At 40.6% G+C, this 20,996-nt stretch overlaps 1 protein-coding gene across 1 annotated transcript in view; it reads left to right on the plus strand.

The window, feature by feature from the left end:
• The window catches only part of GRIA3 (glutamate ionotropic receptor AMPA type subunit 3), a 292,780-nt gene that overhangs the window by 255,230 nt on the left and 16,554 nt on the right, over window positions 1-20,996 (plus strand). Inside the window, exon 13 of the mRNA XM_061136405.1 lies at window positions 12,373-12,620. Coding sequence (XP_060992388.1) covers window positions 12,373-12,620 — 248 coding nt within the window. The remainder of the gene's footprint in view (window positions 1-12,372; window positions 12,621-20,996) is intronic.

The following is a 20,996-nucleotide window of genomic DNA, read 5'->3' on the forward strand; positions in this document are numbered from 1 at the left end:
GGTGGGATGCATGAGACAAGTGCTCGGGCCTGGTGCACTGGGAAGACCCAGAGGAATCAGGTGGAGAGGGAGGTGGGAGAGGGGATCGGGATGGGGAATACGTGTAAATCTATGGCTGATTCATATCAATGTATGACAAAACCCACTGAAATGTTGTGAAGTAATTAGCCTCCAACTAATTAAAAAAAAAAAAAAGAATGAAAGAATCACTTAAGTAGAGTCGTAGAAGCCAAGGGAGAATATAGTAGAAAACATAGGAAAAAAAAAAAAAAGAAAAGAAATGAGTGCAAGATTTCAGGTGAAAAATGACTGGCTTGGACTAAGATGAAGTAAGGAGAGGTTGGATTTTGAATATATTTTGAAGATGGCACTGACAGGCTGTGGAATGTGCAACCAAAAAGTCAGGGATGATGGCAGATTTTGGCCTACACAACTGGAACAATTGGACAGTAGTGCCATTTTCTGTAATGGAGACCCCTGGAGGAGTAGCAAGCGGGGATGGGGAAGACTCAAGAGCTGCATTTTGACCACATGAAGCTGGAGATGCCTATGAGATAGGCAAGTGGGGATGTCAGTTAGACAGCTGGATAAATGAGCTTGGAGAAATGTTACCAACTGTATCATCCAGAACCAGTAAATTAACTTCTATAAGCATCAGTTACATCATCAATAAAATGGGGACCTTGTTTCACAAGGTCATTTTAAGGAGGATTCTCTATAATGTATGTAAAGTGTGAAGCACTGTTCCTGGTACACATAAGTGCTCCATAAATGGTAGCCTTCTTATTGTCAGTATTCACTGCAGATAACTGGCAGATAGCTGTTTCTACTGCAGAATCTTTGTTGGTTGGTTGTTCTAAACCCAAATCAAATAGTCCAGTCACCTAGGAAGATGTTTTTGCAATGTTGGCCCCACTTCAGGCCAATTAAATCAGAATCACAGGAACAGTGATCAGTAGCTTCCCAGGTATGTACTACCTATAGGTAGAGAACAGAAGAGCTGGCTTTAAGAAAACTCTTCAGATTACTTCCAGCTCACCTCTTAGGAAACTAACTCTCCCCCTCAACCTCCCAAAGAACACTAAGTGGAAATTTTGGACTCATCTTGATATCTCCGAGCAAACTTGTTTCCTTTTTTCCAGTGCTTTTTTCCCCCTTAGTATGAAAATAATTCTCGCTCTAAGGACCTGGAAGAAACAGCCACTGTGGAAACTCAAAATATTGCAATTCCAGGATAGATTTCTCTCTCTCTCTCTCTGTCTTTGGCCTTTGTTTTTTAATTTTTTAATGGAGTATAGTTGCTTTACAGTGCTGTGTTAGAGAGTTTTCTCCTTAATCGAAGAGTATCTGTTCCTCTCATTTCCTAGGCTCTGCATTGTCAGCTTTGGCCTCTGCATTACAGTTGATTGATTCAAGAATAACAAGAGTATTGAAATTCTCTTTTAAATAACTTATGGGTAGAAAATAAAAACACAGCTGGAAAGTGAAATCCAATTGATCAAGGATGATAGGCTGTCTGTAGATTGCTAAAGATGAAGTGTCATTGACAAAACTCTACCAATCTGAGGGAAATAACCCTGGAGTGTCCAACAGTGATCCCAACCCTGGAGTCAATCCACTGCTTGGGAATTGTGGAATTTGAGGCTTTGCTTTAATCAGTAGTGTGGGGGTATAGCAGGCACACATTCTCTGTCCCCACAGATCCTGCAGTCTTAAAGGTGAGGGGTTGTATTGGGTTGGCCAAAAAGTTCATTCAGGTTTATCCATACAGTCTTACAGAAAACTCAAATGAACTTTTCAACCACCCCAACAGTTAGCATAGTCAATTTTTTCAACACATGAGGCACACACTTGTCCCTTAACCAGTTGATATATCCACCATTTAGGCCATCATTCTTTGAGCTACATTTTGCTTTTTGCTGAAATGCAAGTTCTCCTGCAATGGGAATCACACTTTTGGTTGTTTTCCATCATTTACTCCTCAGTGAAAATGTTTCCAATCCTTTTCTGTCAGTAGGGTAGGGGAGCAAGAGGGCATCTTGTACCCAGTAAGGTAGATGGGGAAGAGGTGGGACTGCCCAGGTGGGGAAGTGAAAGATGAAGTGTATCAGAAACAATAAAGGCTGATTCAGTCTTGCTCGATAACAGCCCTAGTAGTCCATACTTATATATTCTCATTGTTCAAATAGAGAGTAAAAGTAATTTGTTGAAGTCTTTCAAAAAGTGAAGATTCTGGGACTTCCCTGGTAGTCCAGTGGCTAAGACTCCATGCTCCCAATGCAGGGGGCCCAGATTCAATCCCTGGTTGGTGAACTAGATCCCACATGTTGTAACTAAGACTTGGTGCAGCCAGATATATATATGTAGGTATTTGTGTGTGTGTGTGTGTGTGGTTTCATGTAGGTTAAGGGCAAGACATCCTGTGTCTCCTATCTCACATTTCAGGGAGGTATTAATAGAAATACTATGCACCTTGAAGTTATGCTAAAATATATACTATTTCAAACAGAAGTTATGTGAATTTGGCCCAGCCCTAGTGTACAGTTTACAACTACCACCTACCTCACCTGGGAACAGTGTAGTGTTTGCAAGCACCGATTCTGGAGTCTACATGAGTGAGTTCCCAGCTCCTCTCCCTACTAGCTGTATGGCCCTGGGCAAGTTTCTTAGTTGGTTTGTGCCTCTGTCTCTGCACTTTGAAAATAGGATAATAATATAATCTATTTCATGGAGTTGTCATAAGTATTATATGGGTTGACACATGTAAAACACCTAAAACAGAGCCTGGAATAAAGGATGGGCTCAATCAAATGTTAATTATTATTGTTTTTTCCACTTAACATTGGCTCCATCAACACCCATAAGGCAGGGTTTCTCAGTCATAGCACTACTGACATTTGGAGATTTGTTGATTGATCATGGATCACTGCTGGTTGTGGGGGTGTCTTGTGCATTACAGGATGTTTAACAGCATCCCAGGCTTCTATCCACTACATAATAGCAGCACCTCCTCTCCTTGAGTTGTGACAGTTAAAAAAAAATATCTTCAGATATTGCCAAATGTCTCCTGGGAGGCAACATCATTGCTGATAGACACAGGGGTAGAAGATACTGTATCCTTTCCTCTATTCCCTGAGAATAGAGCAATAGGACCTAAGAACCATTTTCCCCAAGAGTTTGTTGACTCTGGCTTTCAAAGTCATATAGCCTGATGCTACTTTCAAACCCACTGGACTATTCTTAGCCTGACCTGACTAGAGAAGGAGAAAGACAAATCAGAATAGTAATCTGACCTTGCATGCCAGGGAGGGACACTCAGAAGGTGACCAGTAACTGATCTGGGTTTTCACCTGCACCTTTGGAAAGGAGACGTCTGAAATAATATTCCTTGAGGTGGACGGAAACCTGCCACTGGACTTTAGAGCACAGTGTGAAAATATCAGCAAAGGCACTTAGAATGTCTACTTGACATTTGTAAGCAAAACTCAATGTCTAGGCGAAAGGTGACCTTGCCTGCGCTAAAGTTATCTAAAAGCCCAGCCCCCCGAAAAACTCAGCCAGGATCATGACACACGAGAGAGAGACAAAAAACAGAAACCAGTATTCTAGCCCCTTCCGCCCCCTGCTTTCCCCAAAACACAGGCACCGCGCAGCCACTGCTTGTCTGAGCCAAAAGGAAATGGACAAGCTGTCTGAACGTTTAGAAAGGTGCGAACTGAAGTGAAGGAAAGAAGGAAAACTAAATTGGGGTTTCGGTCATGCTTTACAAATGAAATCATTTCCTGTGTGCCTTGCTCCGAATAAACACGGAAAGCACTTCCTGTGCTTCAGGGAACATTGTGTAAAGTTCAATGATTCCTTTTCCCCAATACACTTCATCAGAGCTACTGATTTCTTTAAAACATGTGTCAAATGCCTTTGGCATTCCTCTTCTGTCCCAAATCACCCTGATCTCTTCATGTGGTGAAGTGTGGACACCAGGGCCCTGTAGCCAGGTTATATAGTACCTCAGTGGGTAGAGACTGTGGTAAATTTATAAGTTGCCCCGACTTCCTAAAAAAAGGAAGAAATAGGAAATGTTTCTGGAGTTGCTCTCTTTCACCAGACAAGATCTAGTCCGTGTTAGAGCTTAAGAGGCTGGGTTTGTAAGGGAGAAGTCTGTAATTCAGCAGACTTGGGTGGGGTCTTAGCCTTGCTCCTCATTAACTGTGTGACCTGGGCCACGTTATTGAGCCAGTGACAATCTCCGAATTTCTATAAAGAAGGCCTTCAAGGTGGCATTCTGGTTGGGATCTGTCTGGAAACTATATTTGCATAGTAAGCACACAGTTTTTCCCAGACTGGCTTGCTAACTTTGGGGTGGATTGATGGAAATGAGCAGGTAGGCTAAAAGCCCTTTGTGGTCCCTCTTGACATGGCCAGTACACATAATACAAACTAGGCTCTGCCAACTGACTCAGAGCCACCTTTTTAAAAAATCTGTACCACCTAATAATGCCATGTGAACCTTTATTTAAAGCAGAAATTTCAGAGGGGCCTAAATAATTCAGAAGATAAAGGACATTGTAGTTTTTAATGATATTCTCTTAATTAGCAGTATCATCTAGGGAAGAAATTGATGACATTGTTAAGCAATAAATAGCCCACAATAAAGTTAGAGAAGGCAAAAATGAGTCAGGGAAGGTATTTTTGTTGGAAACTCTCACCATTTTCCACTTTCTTTGTGTCCTGTTCATGGGGCTAGTCTTCTCCAGCCCCAGCAGGCACTTTATACAATACCAGGAAACCCACTCTCCTTTTTGGGATGTGAATCCTCTATTCAAATACAAATTATCCCTTTCTCAAGGGTAACAGAAGCCCTTGTAAAATCAGTGAATGCCTCCATGAGGACTATGACTACTGATACCACAAAGGGAGCAAACAAGGAAAGAAGACACTGAAATCAGGGGAAACAAGCTGAGAATCCAAAGCCAAGTCTAGCTTCTATTTGACATGTCTGTACAAGTCTTATACATACAGTGTGGAAATGGACAATATAGGCATGACAGCCACAGTGGCCATAAAAGTTAATAAATACATGATGGTTGTGGTTTAGTCACTAAGTCATGCCTGACTCTTGCAACCCCATGGACTGTAGCCTGCCAGGCTCCTCTGTCCTTGGGATTCTCCAGGCAAGAATACTGGAGTAGGTTACCATTTCCTTCTCCAGGGGATCTTCCCAAGCCAGGGATCAAACCCAGGTCTCCTGCATTGCAGGCAGACTCTTTACCGACAGAGCTACAAGGGAAGCCCTAATAAATACATAAAGCTAGACCATTCCCCTTTGAGAAACAATGGGGCACAAAGTACCTAAAACCATCTTCCCCTTACCTTTCACTCTGCCTGCTCAAATTATTCACTCAGAACACACTGTAGACATTTGGAGCATGTCACAAACACTAGGACTATCTTCACAAATTATGTAATACTTTGCCTGCAAGCTGACAGTAAATTAATACCATAAAGTGAATTAGCAGATTATGCCTCTGTTGACAATTATGTTTTCAATTTATTGGTCTGTTTTGTGAATACGGTTAATTCTCAACTATCAATCTAACCAAATACGCTTGTTGAATCCTGTCAAAGTGAAAAATTTTGCTCCTGTCCAGACCATAGGGAGAAATGGTCTCATTGTCCTTTGTGTTAGTCCAACTCTGTCAAACCTCTTGTGGTCGATTCTGGGGGCCACATTTGAGGAGGGACTTTGAAATATTAAAAAATATATATCTGGGAGATGGTGACCAGAAGGGGAAGGGGATGACTGGAATTCACGTCATCCAAGTAACAGATGAAGCCCCTTAAAATATTTAGCTTACAAAAGAGACAACTAAAAAGTGACAAAATGGTGATAGTCTTCAATCTGTACAGCATGAAGAAAAGAGAGTATATCTACTCAGTATCAATTTAAAGGGCAGAATTAGGACCAGTGGGTAGAACTATAATTGTAACATTCATTCATTCCACAGATAAGTAGTGACAGTTTCCTACATGCCAGGCATAATGCTAGACACTGGGGATACAGAAACAAAAAAAAAGATGTCATCCTAACTCTAAAGAAGCTCAGAGTCCACTGGGGATGACCATTGCTGCTGCTGCTGCTGCTAAGTCACAAAGCAGTAAAATCCATTGCTACATGCAACAGAGAAATGGAAGCAGACAGGAGAGACTGCCCAATTCCAGCAACAGACAGAAGTAGGACTGGAGGGGAGAGAGGCTCTCATGAGAGAAGTCAGCCCAACAAAAAGAATTTTCTGTCAACTTGAACTGTCCCACCACGGAGTGAACTACTTCCTGAACCTCGTGAGAGCTAGGTAGTACCTGCCTGCTAGAGGCATTTGAGCAGAGAAGCCATTGCTACACTGGGTGAGAGACTGAAACAGATGGTTTTTAGGGTCTCTTCTCTAAGAGTTCAGAGAAGGCAATGGCAGCCCACTCCAGTACTCTTGCCTGGAAAATCCCATGGATGGAGGAGCCTGGGAGCCTGCAGTCCATGGGGTCGGGAAGAGTCGGACACGACTGAGCAACTTCACTTTTACTTTTCACTTTCATGCATTGGAGAAGGAAATGACAATCCACTCCAGTGTTCTTGCCTGGAGAATCCCAGGGACGGGGGAGCCTGGTGGGCTGCCGTCTATGGGGTCGCACAGAGTCGGACACGACTGAAGTGACTTAGCAGCAGCAGCAGCAGCAGCAGCTCTAAGAGTTGTTACTCTGCTGACTCCAACTGAATGTCCTATTGACCAAGTGAATATTCTAATTTAACTCTCAGGGAAGCAGAAAATTTCATTCACCAGGTGTCCCTAATAGTAGTGTTCTGGTTAATAAGAATTTTAATGTATGAACCTCAACTAAACCACAAAACATAAATTTAGAAGGAAATCTGCCATCTTGCCCATTTTTCCTCCACCAAGAAAATTTTTTAAATCCAAATCAAATGATAATGATTCTTGTTGATGGCAGACCATGGGCATTTACCAGGAAAATGTTTGTAGATCCAAACATGTGAATAATACTTGAGCATATAATTTCCTCTATAAAATGAAGTCATGATTCTGTAAATATGGGACTGAGTCATATTAAATTCTGCCACTGAAACAAATGATGCTTTCTGTACTATAAAATTATGTCATTTTTTTTTAGCACTTCCTCTGTGTCGGGCACTGTTGTAAGTGAGATGCATGTTATTAACTCATGTTATTTCTCCCAATAAACTTTGAAGTGTGCATTTAAAAAAATCATCCCATTTTACAGATGAGAAAGTTGAGACACATAGAGATCAAATCGTTTATGCACTAGGTGAATGGAATTCTGACACAAGCAGTGTGACTCCATACTCTCAACCACTGCACCATACAGTTACCTTGTACTCACCTGGGTCTACAAGAGGGACACTTACATGCACAGAGGCAAGGAGCAACCAACACCACTGCAAAGAGCCAAGGGCTGCTTGGTGGACTAAGCACCCTCAGTAATCACTTCCACACACCTGCCTTGCGGGGTCCCCTTACATTCTCACCTCAACAAAAGAGCAAATGTCTCCATATCACTGACCTTCATGATCTGTCACGAACAGCTGGAACAGTGACTATGGAATCCATGATTTCTATAGCATTACTTTATCTACTGTTTTGGATTAATCCGTTCCTCCCTCATTCACGTATTTCCCTGTTTGGATTTCATTTGCTAATTATCTAGCAGTTCTAAGAGAATTTCTTGTGGCCTCTTTACAAAACCATTGTTTATTCCTTCTTAGGCTCAAAATGGTGCTCTGTGGTTATAAAAATGAATTGTGGCACATTGGAGGAAAAAAATGAACTTGCTGTTATATATCCGGCCAGTCATTTTTAAAATTTCTCCCAGATGATTGAACTCAGATCCAATCCCTTCTATTGGTGTCAATATTTTAGCCAAAATAAGACAGATTACCAAAAACAGCTAGTGATTTCTTTTTTCTTTTTGTTCTCAGTGTTGTACTGTCACTTAAATAAATACTACGTTAGGAAAATAAACATTTCAACTTAATTTTTCTCACTGATGAGCCATTTCTTCTCCGCCTTTCTAACCTTCAGAATTAAGTCATCAACCAGGACCCAATCATTCCTGCCACTAACTTTTAATTTACTGCATTCATTAATATCCATTGCATGTACACCACACATGTTTAAAGTACCCACTTCAAGCACTGCCATTTATTCCCCTAAAAATGCCTCATTACATAAAGAATAAACCTTTTAACCTATATCAACAATCAAAGAGCTTGAGTAAATGATGAAGTAAATGAGTCCAAGTTAGAGTATACTCAGATCAAAATTCATGGACCCCTTTGCCCTTGGCTTAAACATTTATCTTTGGAAGCAATGGCCTATTTGCAAATTGTGTAAGGAGACTGGGATTGACGCATATACAGTATTGAAACTATGCATAAAATAGATAACTAATGAGAACCTATAGCTCAGGAAACTCTACTCAGTGCTCTGAGGTGACCTAAATGGGAAAGAAATCCAAAAAAGAGGAGATATATGTATGCATGCATGCTTAGCTGCTTAGTCATGTCTGACTGTGACCCCATGGACTTAGCCCACCAGGTTCTTCTGTCCATGGGATTTTCCAGGCAAGAATACTGGAGTGGGTTGCCATTTCCTTCTCCAAAGGGTCTTCCCCACCCAGGGATTGAACCCATGTCTGTTGCATCTCTTGGACTATAGAATCTTGGCAGATTCTATACCACTATATATGTGTATACGTGTAGCTGATTGATTGTTCTGTATAGCAGAAACTAACAGAGCATTGTAAAACAACTATACTCCAATAAAAATAAAAGAGACTAATTATTCTAACCCCTCTCCCTTTTATTCAGATTTGATTGGGCCAATACAAAATACCTCTTTGTAAGTGAACAAAGATATATACCCACGACAGTGTTGTCTGTAATAGCAAAAAAACTAGAACTGGCTTAAGAGTCCTTCAATAGGGGATTGGGTAAATAAAGTATGACACATTCATAGATTAAAACACTATGCAGCCATTACAAAGGAGAAAAAAATATAAAGAGATGCAAGAGAATGATAAAGACAAGATTCTATATAGAGGTTACTTTTGGCCTATGCAGTTAGGGAGGGATACATAGGCAAATTTCAACTAACTTCATAATATTTTACTTCTTAAGTTTTGTGTCAGGCACACAGGTGTTCTTACAGAACTTTTTATATCTTTCTGTGCATCTGAATTATTTACTACTTTTAAAAAGTGTTTGGGCAGTTGTATAGGAAATTCCCAGTGAAATAAAATAAAGCCATTGAGAATATTTCATTATGGTGCTTAGAAATTGTTTCATTTGTCCAATGAGGATAATGTGATGTGAAATGAGCATAAACGTCAATGAATGGGATTTCAATTTTAGAAGGTCTCGATTATTAGGAGGAAAGTTATTGGTGTGAACATCAAAGGCAGGCTAAGGGGCAAAAAACCAGATGACAAACTGCAGATTATAAAACATATCCTGAATGGTTTGGTTGAGAAAGATCCAAAGATCTTTAGAGTAACTTCAGCTCTAGAGTTCTACAGTGCTGTAAAATTACTGTTGGTAGTCATATTCACCAACATTCTGACATCTTTGACCAAGAATCTGGTTTTCACCCTGATCAGGCCTAAGGTTCAGTTATTATATATATCTTGAGTGCCTACCATGCATCAGAAATTGTGCTGGCCTCCAACAGGGCTACCAAAATGAACCAGACATGGGCTTGTCATCAATATTACCCAGCAACATGGGGAAGAGAGACCATAGCCAATTCACCTTAACGCAATTTAGTAAAAGCTCTATAGCAAACATACAAGCCCAGACTCATCCAAGTCACAACTATCCCTCCCCTGGATCATTAGAATGGGAAAACAGCTGAGGAATCACTTCTGTGGGAACAGAGGAGAGTCAAGAAAAATTTCACAGAAGACATGCTATTCACTCTGTATCTTGTAGGATGAACAGAGCTAATCAGGCAGAAGCCAAAGCATAACCAGAGGCAGAAGATATGCAAATGTGTGGCATATTTCAGTGAAGAGTGAGAAGTCCATTGTGACCAGCTCCTAGGAGAGTAGTCAAGATCATAAAAACTCTTGAATGTCATACATTAGAGTTTGGATTTTGGCCTCAGGTATTAGGGAAATATCGGAGACTTTTAAAGAATGAAGTGATCAGATTTACATTTTGGAAGGATCACTGGAGGATAAATGGAAGAGAAGATGAGACTTAGGAGACCAGTTAGGAGGCCAGGCAGTCTAGACCAAAAACTGAGGAGAGCATGCCCCAGGGCAACGCTAGAGAGAAGGAAAAGGAGACAGAAGGACAGATCCTACAGGCATTTCTATGCTAGAATAAACATGGCATAATGAGAGGCTGAAGAAGGAATGAAAACCAAACCTTCTAGCTTGGATATTAGGAAGTTCGCTGATGAATTTAGGAGAGCCAGGCTGTACAAGGAAGACTAAGTGCAGTTTGGAAATATTTAATCTGAAAGTGTCTCTAGACCTGTCAGGTGAAGATGTTCCTCAGCAAGGCTTGTTTGCTGTCTCCCCCAAACATGTCTACCTCCGTTGTTCCCGGCCTTGTCCAAGTCACAACTATCCCTCCACTGGATCATTAGAAAAGCCTTCTAATTGATCTACTTGCTTCCATTCTGGTCCACTTCATAGTCTAGTCTCCATACAGCAGCTAGAGTACTGCTTTAAAATTTTAAATCTGATCTTATCACATCCCTCCTCAGAATCTCTCCAATAGTATCCTATCAAATGTAGAACAAATCCAAACCTTTTACCATGACCCACGGGGCCCTACAAGGTCTGACTTCTGATTATCCTTCTAAGCTCTTTTCCTACCATTCTCCCTTTTGTTCATTCCACTTCAGCCACGTTGAATATTTTTCCTGTTCTTTATGCAAAGCAAGCATATTTCATCTCAATGAATAGTTTCAGTGACTCAGTGAGGGCCTCAATGAAGATCTGACTGCCATAAACACAATGATTTATTCCATGGTGATAGTTCTGGGAGTTCAAATAATTTTGGAATTCTTTGAGCAGATCCAAGCAAGCCTCAGGAAAGATACAGTGCAACTGGCCAAAGTCCAGAGAAGAGAAGCTAAATAAGCAATCCAAAAAGCTGAGGTAGGGGCCTGAAAACTCCATAAAAGCACACTTGAAAACATGGTAAGTCATGGGGTCACTGAGACCATGCTTCCTTTATATTCTCCAGAATGCTTAATGTAGAGCTGTAAGTAGTTAGTCCATGTTCTAAGGACCACCTGAATTAAGATGAAATTTAATGGAATTAACTTCAAAAAGCTAAAGATGAGGGAAACTTAGCATGGTAGAAAGAACTAAGTTTTAGGGAAGGGGTTGACCTCAACCTGAGTTGAGGGAGGGATTCTCAAATTCTTCACATCCCCAGTAGAGTGCTTTGTATACAGCAGGTGCCCAATGAGTGTTTGTTGAAAGGATGGATGAAAGACTAAATAAATTTTTTTTAAGTTCAAATGGTGTTGATAGAAAATAATGCTTCAGTGACAGGAAGCAGTTTTTCTCTTCATTCTGTCCTTGTCATACGTGTTTGATTTCTAGACACTCCAAGAGAAACATCACTAGCTAGAATCCAATGGGAGAAAGATCAAAATTGTGAGAGTTCTGGGAACAATATTAGAAATCAATGGAGTTTAACTGATGAAGAGGGGCCATAATAACAACCTTGCAATATCTGAAAGACCATCGTGTAGAAGAAGGAACAGAATTGCTTTGCATAGCTCTAGAGGATAGTAGTCAAGAGTGGGAGTCTTAGAGAAACAAATTGCAGCTCAGAATAAGGAAGTACTTTCTTACAATAATTAGTGCCCCATGCTGGAGAAGGCTAACAAAAATGATTGTACACTCCCTTCCAATGGCCTCTTTTTTTCAGACAGGTAAGAGGGAAATCACCTAGCAGTATACTGTAGGGTAATTTCTGAATTGAGACGAAGATGGGACTAAGAGAGTGTTTTTCCAAGTAGATTGCAAGCCATTATTGGAACCATAACATCAATTTAGTGGGTCCTGACCAACATTTTTCTAAGTGAATTCAAACAGAATAGAAAATATCAGACAGCAGCACACATAGCAAAGATGAGTGTGATTTTGGAAAAACCTATTCTGGAACCATGTTTACATATGTATGAATGTACTTACTGGGTTGCAGCCTAACCTGCTTTTCTTTCCGTAGATGGCCATCAAAACATTTTGGAAAACCACTGCACTGAGGCCTCTTCCAGTTTTAAGATCTGGTGGTTCTAAGAATTCTTATCTCTGTTGCAGAGATCCAAAATTGCTGTCTATGAAAAAATGTGGTCTTACATGAAATCAGCAGAGCCATCTGTGTTTACCAAAACAACGGCAGACGGGGTGGCCCGAGTGCGGAAGTCCAAGGGAAAGTTCGCCTTCCTGCTGGAGTCAACCATGAATGAGTACATTGAGCAGAGAAAACCGTGTGATACGATGAAAGTTGGTGGAAATCTGGATTCCAAAGGCTATGGTGTGGCAACCCCTAAAGGCTCAGCATTAAGGTGGGTGGAATAATATAACAATATCCGTGTTGTTATAGTATTCCACCTACCCTGATGCATTTTGTTGTCGTTTTCTTTCTTGTGGATTTTGAGGTAACTTTTAAAAGTTTAAAACCTACAATATTCCATGGAGTTAAATAAGACGGTAAATTATGGTTTCATCTATTTAATGCATCCATTTTTTTGAATGTTCTCTCTCTGTGTGGTCCTCTCTGACTGTTTGTTGCTGTTTTAATTTTACAGTTCAACGGCTTTTTCAATTTAAATGGTAAAAGCCAAGATATGGTGCCATATGTGACGAATGTTAATTGCATGGATGTGGTGTTCTTGTTACTTTTTTTCTCAAAGACAATTTCCCCATCCCGCACACTTCAGTTTTTGAGCAAATGTTATCCTCCATATGCCACCTTCCAATATTTAACCCTGTATTTGCTGTACAGACATTTTTATAGCTCCACGTTCTGTGAAATTTAGCCAATTTGTCCTCTTGTGCTCCTTTTTATACGTTAACGATTTCCTAAGCATTTGTGCATTTTCTTACGAGTTATTGTTTTATCGTTTCAAGAAATGCTGTTAACCTGGCAGTATTAAAACTGAATGAGCAAGGCCTCTTGGACAAATTGAAAAACAAATGGTGGTACGACAAAGGAGAGTGCGGCAGCGGGGGCGGTGACTCCAAGGTCAGCCTCAATGTCACCACAACCGGGTACCCTTAGTGACGAGTAATCGGCAAGACTGTTAGCTTCTTATTGAGGAAAGAGCACAAGACTCACACAGAAAGTGGAATGACCAGGTTATTCCCCTGCCTGGCAGCTTTGGCAACTAGAAAGACTCCAGGGCACCGCCCGCACTTTTGATCTAACTTGGGTCCCTTCTTAAACTCCCAGACAGAGGCTCCCCGTCCACACCCTGCCCCTCCCCTCACAGGCCAGACCGCCTGCCTTAAGAAGGCCAGTGTGCAGGTCTCAACACCCTAGGCTTTCCCAAACCTGAGGCTTTCCTTAAGACTGTCCCCACCTGCCTCAGACGAGTGCTGTGAGAAATCAAATCTATCTACTGAAAAGTCAGGTAACAGCCTTTTTTTCCCCCCCTCAGGCGTGATGGTTGCTCAGTGGTCGGTTGCCTGATTAGAGTTGGCTTCTTCAATCATGTGTATGAGTGATGAGATGTTCTCGATATGTGATAGCCTATTTAAGCTGGCCCCACTCAACTTGAAAGCCAAAGAACAAGCTCTGTTTCAAGTTAAATGGGGTCTTTCTTCAATAGGCCACCACATATATAGATTTTGCCAAGGTATTCAGTATACTTAAACAAGCGCGTCGCCTGACTGATACTCTCTGTGTATAAATCCCTGATTTGGCTTCTCCTTAGCCGTGTTCTTGGTTCAGGTAGGTCTAATTGTTATCCAGGCTGCCGTCGTGAGAAAATCCATCTTACTTGGCATTCCTTTCACTCCTTAATGCTCTTCTGGGCTAGAACAAATGAATAGCCTTCAACCAAGCAACAAGAAATAGGGGCAAGCCCAGAAGCCACAATACAATGATGGAAGACATGTTGGGTAAGTACAGGAGAGGACCTGAAAACAGAATCCTCCATGGCCTAAAGGGCATGAGAATGATATTGAAGCATGTAAGATCGACTCTTGTACAACCAAGATACCATGGGCATCTTAAGGTGAAGAATAGTGTTTCCCAATCACAGACCAACAGACAGGGGAGCCAAAACATTTCTCCTTCAGAGACAATGGTTACACCTCTGCTCCTCTCTTTCTCTCTCCACTCCTCAGGATGCTGATGGAAAAGTTAGTTTGCCAGTCTGCAGTATAATATGGGTTTGGAAACACAGAGCACTTTCCAAGAAATAAATTTAAAAACAACTTTCTTCAGGAAATAATCTTACCAAGCATGGGCAAGGTAAAACCTTGATTAACCAGAACTCACCTAACCAGTACCCCAGCTCACTGAATTGTCCCCCCTCACAGTTCCACATTGACGAGAAAGCAGCAATAGTACCAAAAAAGAAGACTGCAAGGAATTGATTTTTTTTTTTAATCACTTGCCAAGAGATGACCTATGGTTGGGTCACGCTCAGCTCTGTCTCCTATATCTTCTCTTCATCTGGATTGACCCTCAAACATTAGAGGCTCCTTGCCTGAGACGAGAAAGTGGATACAAGCATTTTGAGGGGGAAAAAAGGTATTATTAGCCAAGAATGAAACAAAATGAGTATTCTTATTGAAAATTCCATCCATCCCTTATGGATTCCAATTAATCAAGGTTTTACTATGTGTCAGAAAGCACTAACTTCCTTTTCTACCAGTGTGAACTAATGCCATTGACTTGGCTCATTCGAGTTTGGCAATGGCTCATCTGATGCCTAGAGTACTTAGCACTTTCTTCCTGGTCTTTTTTCTCCTATTATTATCAGGCCACGGAGAACCTAATTATACTGCTCAAGTAAGTTGCAGAGTGAAAATTGAGCTGGATTGGATACATGGCTGTCACGAATTCATCCTTCATACTCAGCATGGTTAAAAAGGCGCCATGGACTGTATCAAGATGAGTCTAAAACATCCACATGATGCCAAGTGCCCAGAAGTTTTCAAATAACCAGATGTTTGATGTTACATAAACAAAAAGATCTGCACTCATCTGGCTGAATTACTTTTCACCCAGATATTGCCTTGCCTCAGCTGATACTGCTGCAAGTAACTATGTTGCCAGCCCCACAATTTCCAGATTATCTGATTTTTGGCATGCAAATAGAAAAATATTTCAGTAGATGCTAAATGTTGCCAACTTCTTTGACCATAGTGCTACCTGCCACTCATCTTTCAAATCACTTCCTTTGCTCATTCCTCCAGACAACTTTTTGAAATAAGTCAACCCTTTCTCAACTATGGATAATAGTGTGATCAGTGCTGCGTATCCAATGATTGCTTATTCCATTTCTGGATGACCAAGGAGCTTGCCTTTAACTTCTTCCTTCTTGCTACCTGCTGTTTTCTGAGAGTGAGCAAGAGAAGGGGCAAGAGATGAACTTGAATCAGTGTTACTGCTATTTAGTGGTGATGCCAAAAACAAATCAATGGAGAAGAAGGTAGAAAAGGCAGTGAAACCTCATTAATTTGGATCCCTCTAATTTATAATTTATGATAAATTGGACAGACACCAGTCTACAGGGACCAATCTACAGTCTAACTTTATCAGGGATGAGGCCAAGAGAGGTTTGTTAAGCAAATGACGAGTTTAGACTCGATTGTCAGTTGAATTTTTCCTTAAGAGAACAAACCTTTTTCAAATGTTGGAAGCATTTTTTGAGATATAATCATATTCATTACAAATTTATCTGCTAAAGTAGTTCTCATGAGGACCTTCACTAAGGCAATGTTTTATAGTGAGTTTGAATTACAAAATAGACTTTAAGAAATGAAACTGTCATTCTTCAAACCTACTTTGTAATTCAGGACTATCTCCTTCAGACAATCCTTCTCCTCTGTTCAAATCAGTGAGTTTTAACTGTTATTAGTAAAGTGGCTTGAGAATTACATTTCTTTATTGTATTCCATCCCCAGTTAACATGACAATTGACAAATACACCATCATTTCATAGAGAAAGTGAGACCCAGAGATGGTGGTGACTTTGAGAAGGTCACACAGCTAACGCTGTCACAAATCTCTGCTGACTTTCAGGGTCACCTCTTGTGATAATATTGCAGAGAACAATTTATCACATCTACCCATCCAATGAGCAATGCAAATCTGATTACATATGATCTATTTCCATAGTAATCAAGTTCATTCTCAACTACCTTGGTTACAAGGCAAATAGCATATTTAAGCCATTCCAGCCCTCAGTACTGATTACTAAAAATGACAATAATCACAAAGCCTGACATTTATAAGTGCTTTTACTTTTTCAGAAACAATTTTACAACTATTATCTCTGAAACCAGGAGAGGGAAAAAAACATATATGATTTATCTCTCTCTCCCACAACCTTTAAATAATGATAAATGGGCAATTATGTTAAATTCTTGACTTTTCCCCTCTGACATGAGACATAACACATTCTAAGCCTATCCTCTAAAAGTTACTATTTTATGGAAGAAAGAAGCAGTGATCAGGCTGTTTTAAATGTGCACACAGGCTGATGAAATAGATTTTTTTTAATTCTCTAAATACAAGAAATTAAGATAAGGTCAGTCACCACCAGTTAGCCTCTGCACCAGATCTACAGGTTAGAACTAAAATACTGCTTGGGTTTTCCAGTTTCCTAAACCTGGGCTAATAGGGTGGAAACAAATCAGACTCAATCCTTCCTTGATGAACTATAAATGTACAGGCAAGGATCATGGAAATTAGAGCTGTGGTTTGGGAATTTTTAACCTGCAAATCACCCTTTTGTGTTAGCGCTTTATTACATTGTGTGTGCAAATGCAGTAATTAAGAGCCAGTGGGTTGTTTCAGCGATAAACTCCCATCACCAGGGGTTTGTGACACAGCCAGTGAAAGTCTATTGCTATAAATCACAGCAGAATGGGGATTTAGCTGCTGAATTACCACATCAACCTCCCTCCTCAGCTGCTTGTCCCCACAAACTTTCAAATTCTTCTGATGCCCGCACCCAGGCTGTTTCATTCCCTTAATCTTGGGTGACGGGCACCCAGCCTAGCTTCCCCACATAACCTTATTTTACTAGATGGGATCTGGTCAATGAAACAACCCATTTGTGATCTTGACAAGGCATTATAAACCGTACCCCACTTCACCCTAGAAGTGTCCTGGTTTTAGTTCTATCCAGGGATTTAAATCAACTTCCAATGCCCATATTTTCCAAGACAAAAATCAGCATATTTTGTGTGCTTTGGGGAACACTGGAACAAAATGTTTAAATGAGACCATTTGAAACCAGTTGACTGCAGTGAGAGTTGCCTTAACTTGTAAGGCATATAGACAAGTAAGGATGAGGATGGGATATGAACTTAAACTTCCATTAAGTCACAAAGAGTTGGACACAACTGAGCAACTAAGCATTATGTGACCCCATGAACTGTAGCCCACCAGGCTCCTCTGTCCATGGAATTTTCCAGGCAAAAATACTGGAGCAGATTGCCATTTCTTCTCCAAGGCATCTTCCTAACCTGATCATTATGATTTATAGAGTATTGATAGAGAAATGCAGTTTATTTTCTTCATAAATATATCGGGACTAGAATAAACTAATCAATGGGACACTAGTAAAGAACTTAGGGAACTTGTTTTAATAAATTCCAAAAACGACTTGCAATTAAAATTAGTTATATCTCCTTTCACATGGGTGCTCTTAACGTACTTGAAGAGTTTGTTCTCTTAAGAAATTCAAAGATATTCCTCCTATCACAATCTTTTTTTTTTTTTTTTCGTAACCATGCATTTGCTTAGCAAGTCTCCTATTCAGAGATAGTAAAAGTTATTCTTTAGGACAGTAGATTTCCAAATGCCCTCGGCTTCTCTTTAGTGGTACACAGATAAATAGGTGATACTGTGTTTCCTATATGCATAAATGAGATCCTCAGCTGTGTGTGTATTTCTTCTTCCATGTTTGTCTACAATTCTCCTCTCCCATGCCACCGTCTCTTAACCACTTCTCTTCCACACCCAGAATTGTTTGACATTCTTGGGCCTTGGGTCATGGATGTGAATCTGCCTCTGCCTTTTACCTGCAATAAGATGGACGTTTTATTGGCAGGAGCCATCCCTAAAGGGAGACATTTTGGATATCCAGGGTTAAGCTGGAACCCCAGTGACTCTCTATTGACACTGTTATGTGTGTAGTCAAGAATCATTACAGATCGATGGCACTTCCTGAGTCTTAGAAGAAGTTCCTGTGAGTCACCGAGACTGGTTTGGGATCAAGGAGTAGGGTGAGTATATTACACTCTTCGTTGGTTTGCATGTCTCTATGCTGGTGCTGCCGCCTGGAAGTATGAAGAAACTGACAGTTTTCTTTCCTGATAGTGACTAAGTTTGCTCCTTGAACTTACTCAGGTCTTCTTCCCAAGAGCAAACCCTCACTTTCTTTCAAGTGGCTGCTGCAAACAAGGGACCTTTTTGCCTTAAGAACTGAACCAATCCAGTGACTACCAAAACCATTGATTTTACCAGATGGTGTTAAAGAATAAGTTCTACCACCGGAAAAAAAAAAATTGTAATCCAGAAAGAAAATATTTTTAAAAGTTAATCCATTTTAATGAATTTTTTTTGAAATTGACTACGTGGCCTTAACACAGTTTCTATGATTAAGATGTGATTATTTGCCTTTGGTGTTATCCTGATAACATGAATGTGTTTCTTATTGACAAATAATGACCAAGTGTCCAACACCAGAGCTACAGAAAGAGCAGCAGGAATGAAAAGCCTGAAGGTAAGAATGCTGCTATACAGTTGCCAAGAAGAAAGACGCCGCTGCAGTGGCAGAGTTAAATGGTATATGTCTATGCTCTTTCTGCCCCACTAAGACCAAATCATTTGGTTTCCTTTCATTTGGAGAGAAGATTATAGGACTACACTCTCTGAAAGGTAGGACAGCCATGGAAAAGAAATGCGAAAGATTTGAAATGATTGGAAAAGAAACACAAAAGATGTGAAATGATTAAAAGACATTCAATGAGGGTGGGAATTGAGGTTGGTGGAACAGGGTGGGGGCAGATTTCTTTTACAGAGAACAATTGAAATCTATTCTCTTTTGACTTTCTAGAGAGCGGTAAAACATTTGGCCCTTGGCACATGAGACAAATCCCTATTGGTCAGAGGTGGCAAAGGGTGGTCCAAGTGCTAGATTCACCATAAAGCTCAATTTCATCTGGCTTTGAAGCAAATAGTTCTCAAAATACAGATCTAAGACAATAGCATCCATTACATTTTTTTTAAAAATGAGAGGGAGAGACTGACTCTGCTAACATATGCTGTCGAGCATTGCTGCTGGAAATGCAGAGAAGTGGATGAAAGCTGAAAAGAGTGGCGTGTACCCTGGAATGGCAACCAGAAGTTAGGTTTCAGATCTGATAGGTAGACCCTATTTGTTGCGATCTATTGGTGTGTAAGCTAAGACTGATTATTTTTCTATGGGTCATGGTCAATGGAGGGCTACTGGGAGAAAAGTAGAATGCTGGCACCCATTGGATTAAGCTCTCAATGAATATTTTGCCTAGAATCAGGAACATGAACTAGATGTCTTTCTTCAGAAACACTTATTATGCGAGTTTCTGGTAAAGATCTGTTTCCGTCTGTCTTCTCAGTCTATGCCTCTCTTGCTCAGTATCATGGGGATGAACTAAAGAAAAGACACTTGTATGTAGTGAAACACAACCAAACACGTGATAGTTTGAATGTTTAATGGATCTCAAAACAGGGTTTTCAAGGGACTCGTATCAATTACGTACCTGGGGAATTATCTGTGGCCACATTTTAAATAAAACTAGCTTCTCCAGAAGCTTAGCATCTTTCCCATATGTCCCTCATGTCCCTCCCTGTCAGGGACAAATTGAGTAAGAAGTCTTCCCAGACAAATTGGGTTATGTCAGATAGTCCACAACCAATAAATTGTCAGGTTTCTAGTTCTAGAGGGAGAGCTTGGACCAAGGCCCAGTTTGGCAAGAATCCATTGGTGAAATTCACAACTTGTAATCAAGGGGTCTATCCCTTTGCATTTGAGAGGTTATCATTTGGAAATGACCTGGCTTTATCCAAATACCTCCAGGTGACTTTGGGAGCTGCTTCTCCAGCACAGAAGCCCATCAATAGGTTTCAGTCACTAGCATTGTTGGGCCCTTAGTAAAATGGCTCACAGCTTTCACCTCCTAATGTTATAGGCATGCATTATTGAATTTGCTCTTTGCACTTACATTAAATTATGATCTCATTAGCGAGGAGTTAAATAGGTTTAAGCTACATTTTTTAACTACATGATATAAATACTGTCTCAGAGTGAGAGTCTAGCAGCTAAGCACTGCATAACTCTGCAAATCATTGTAGCTGCCCCTGTGGAATGAGGGTCACTTGGGTGGCCAGGGTCCAGTATTGCCAGCAGTCATATGTGCCTGTGCTCAGGTTGTGGAGAAAGCTCAGGCTTTCTCCAAGGGTAGAAAGATTAAAACAATTTAAATCTTCATTCTCCTAGAATCCTGCATCCAGAAACCCCTGTGAAAAGAAATAAATCGAGCTTCTTTCAAGGGGCTCCAGGATACTAATGTAGTCTAGGGCATAGCCTCCAACAGCTACTAGGTGGAGAGGTAAATCCCTTCACTACACATATCCCAAGGTAACCTATGGAAAAGATTATCAAGGACTCTAGACTATATCCTTTCATCCAATGACAAATCTTCTCTTGGTTGGT

The sequence above is a fragment of the Dama dama genome, chromosome X, assembly GCF_033118175.1.
Source record: "Dama dama isolate Ldn47 chromosome X, ASM3311817v1, whole genome shotgun sequence".
Taxonomy (NCBI): domain Eukaryota; kingdom Metazoa; phylum Chordata; class Mammalia; order Artiodactyla; family Cervidae; genus Dama; species Dama dama.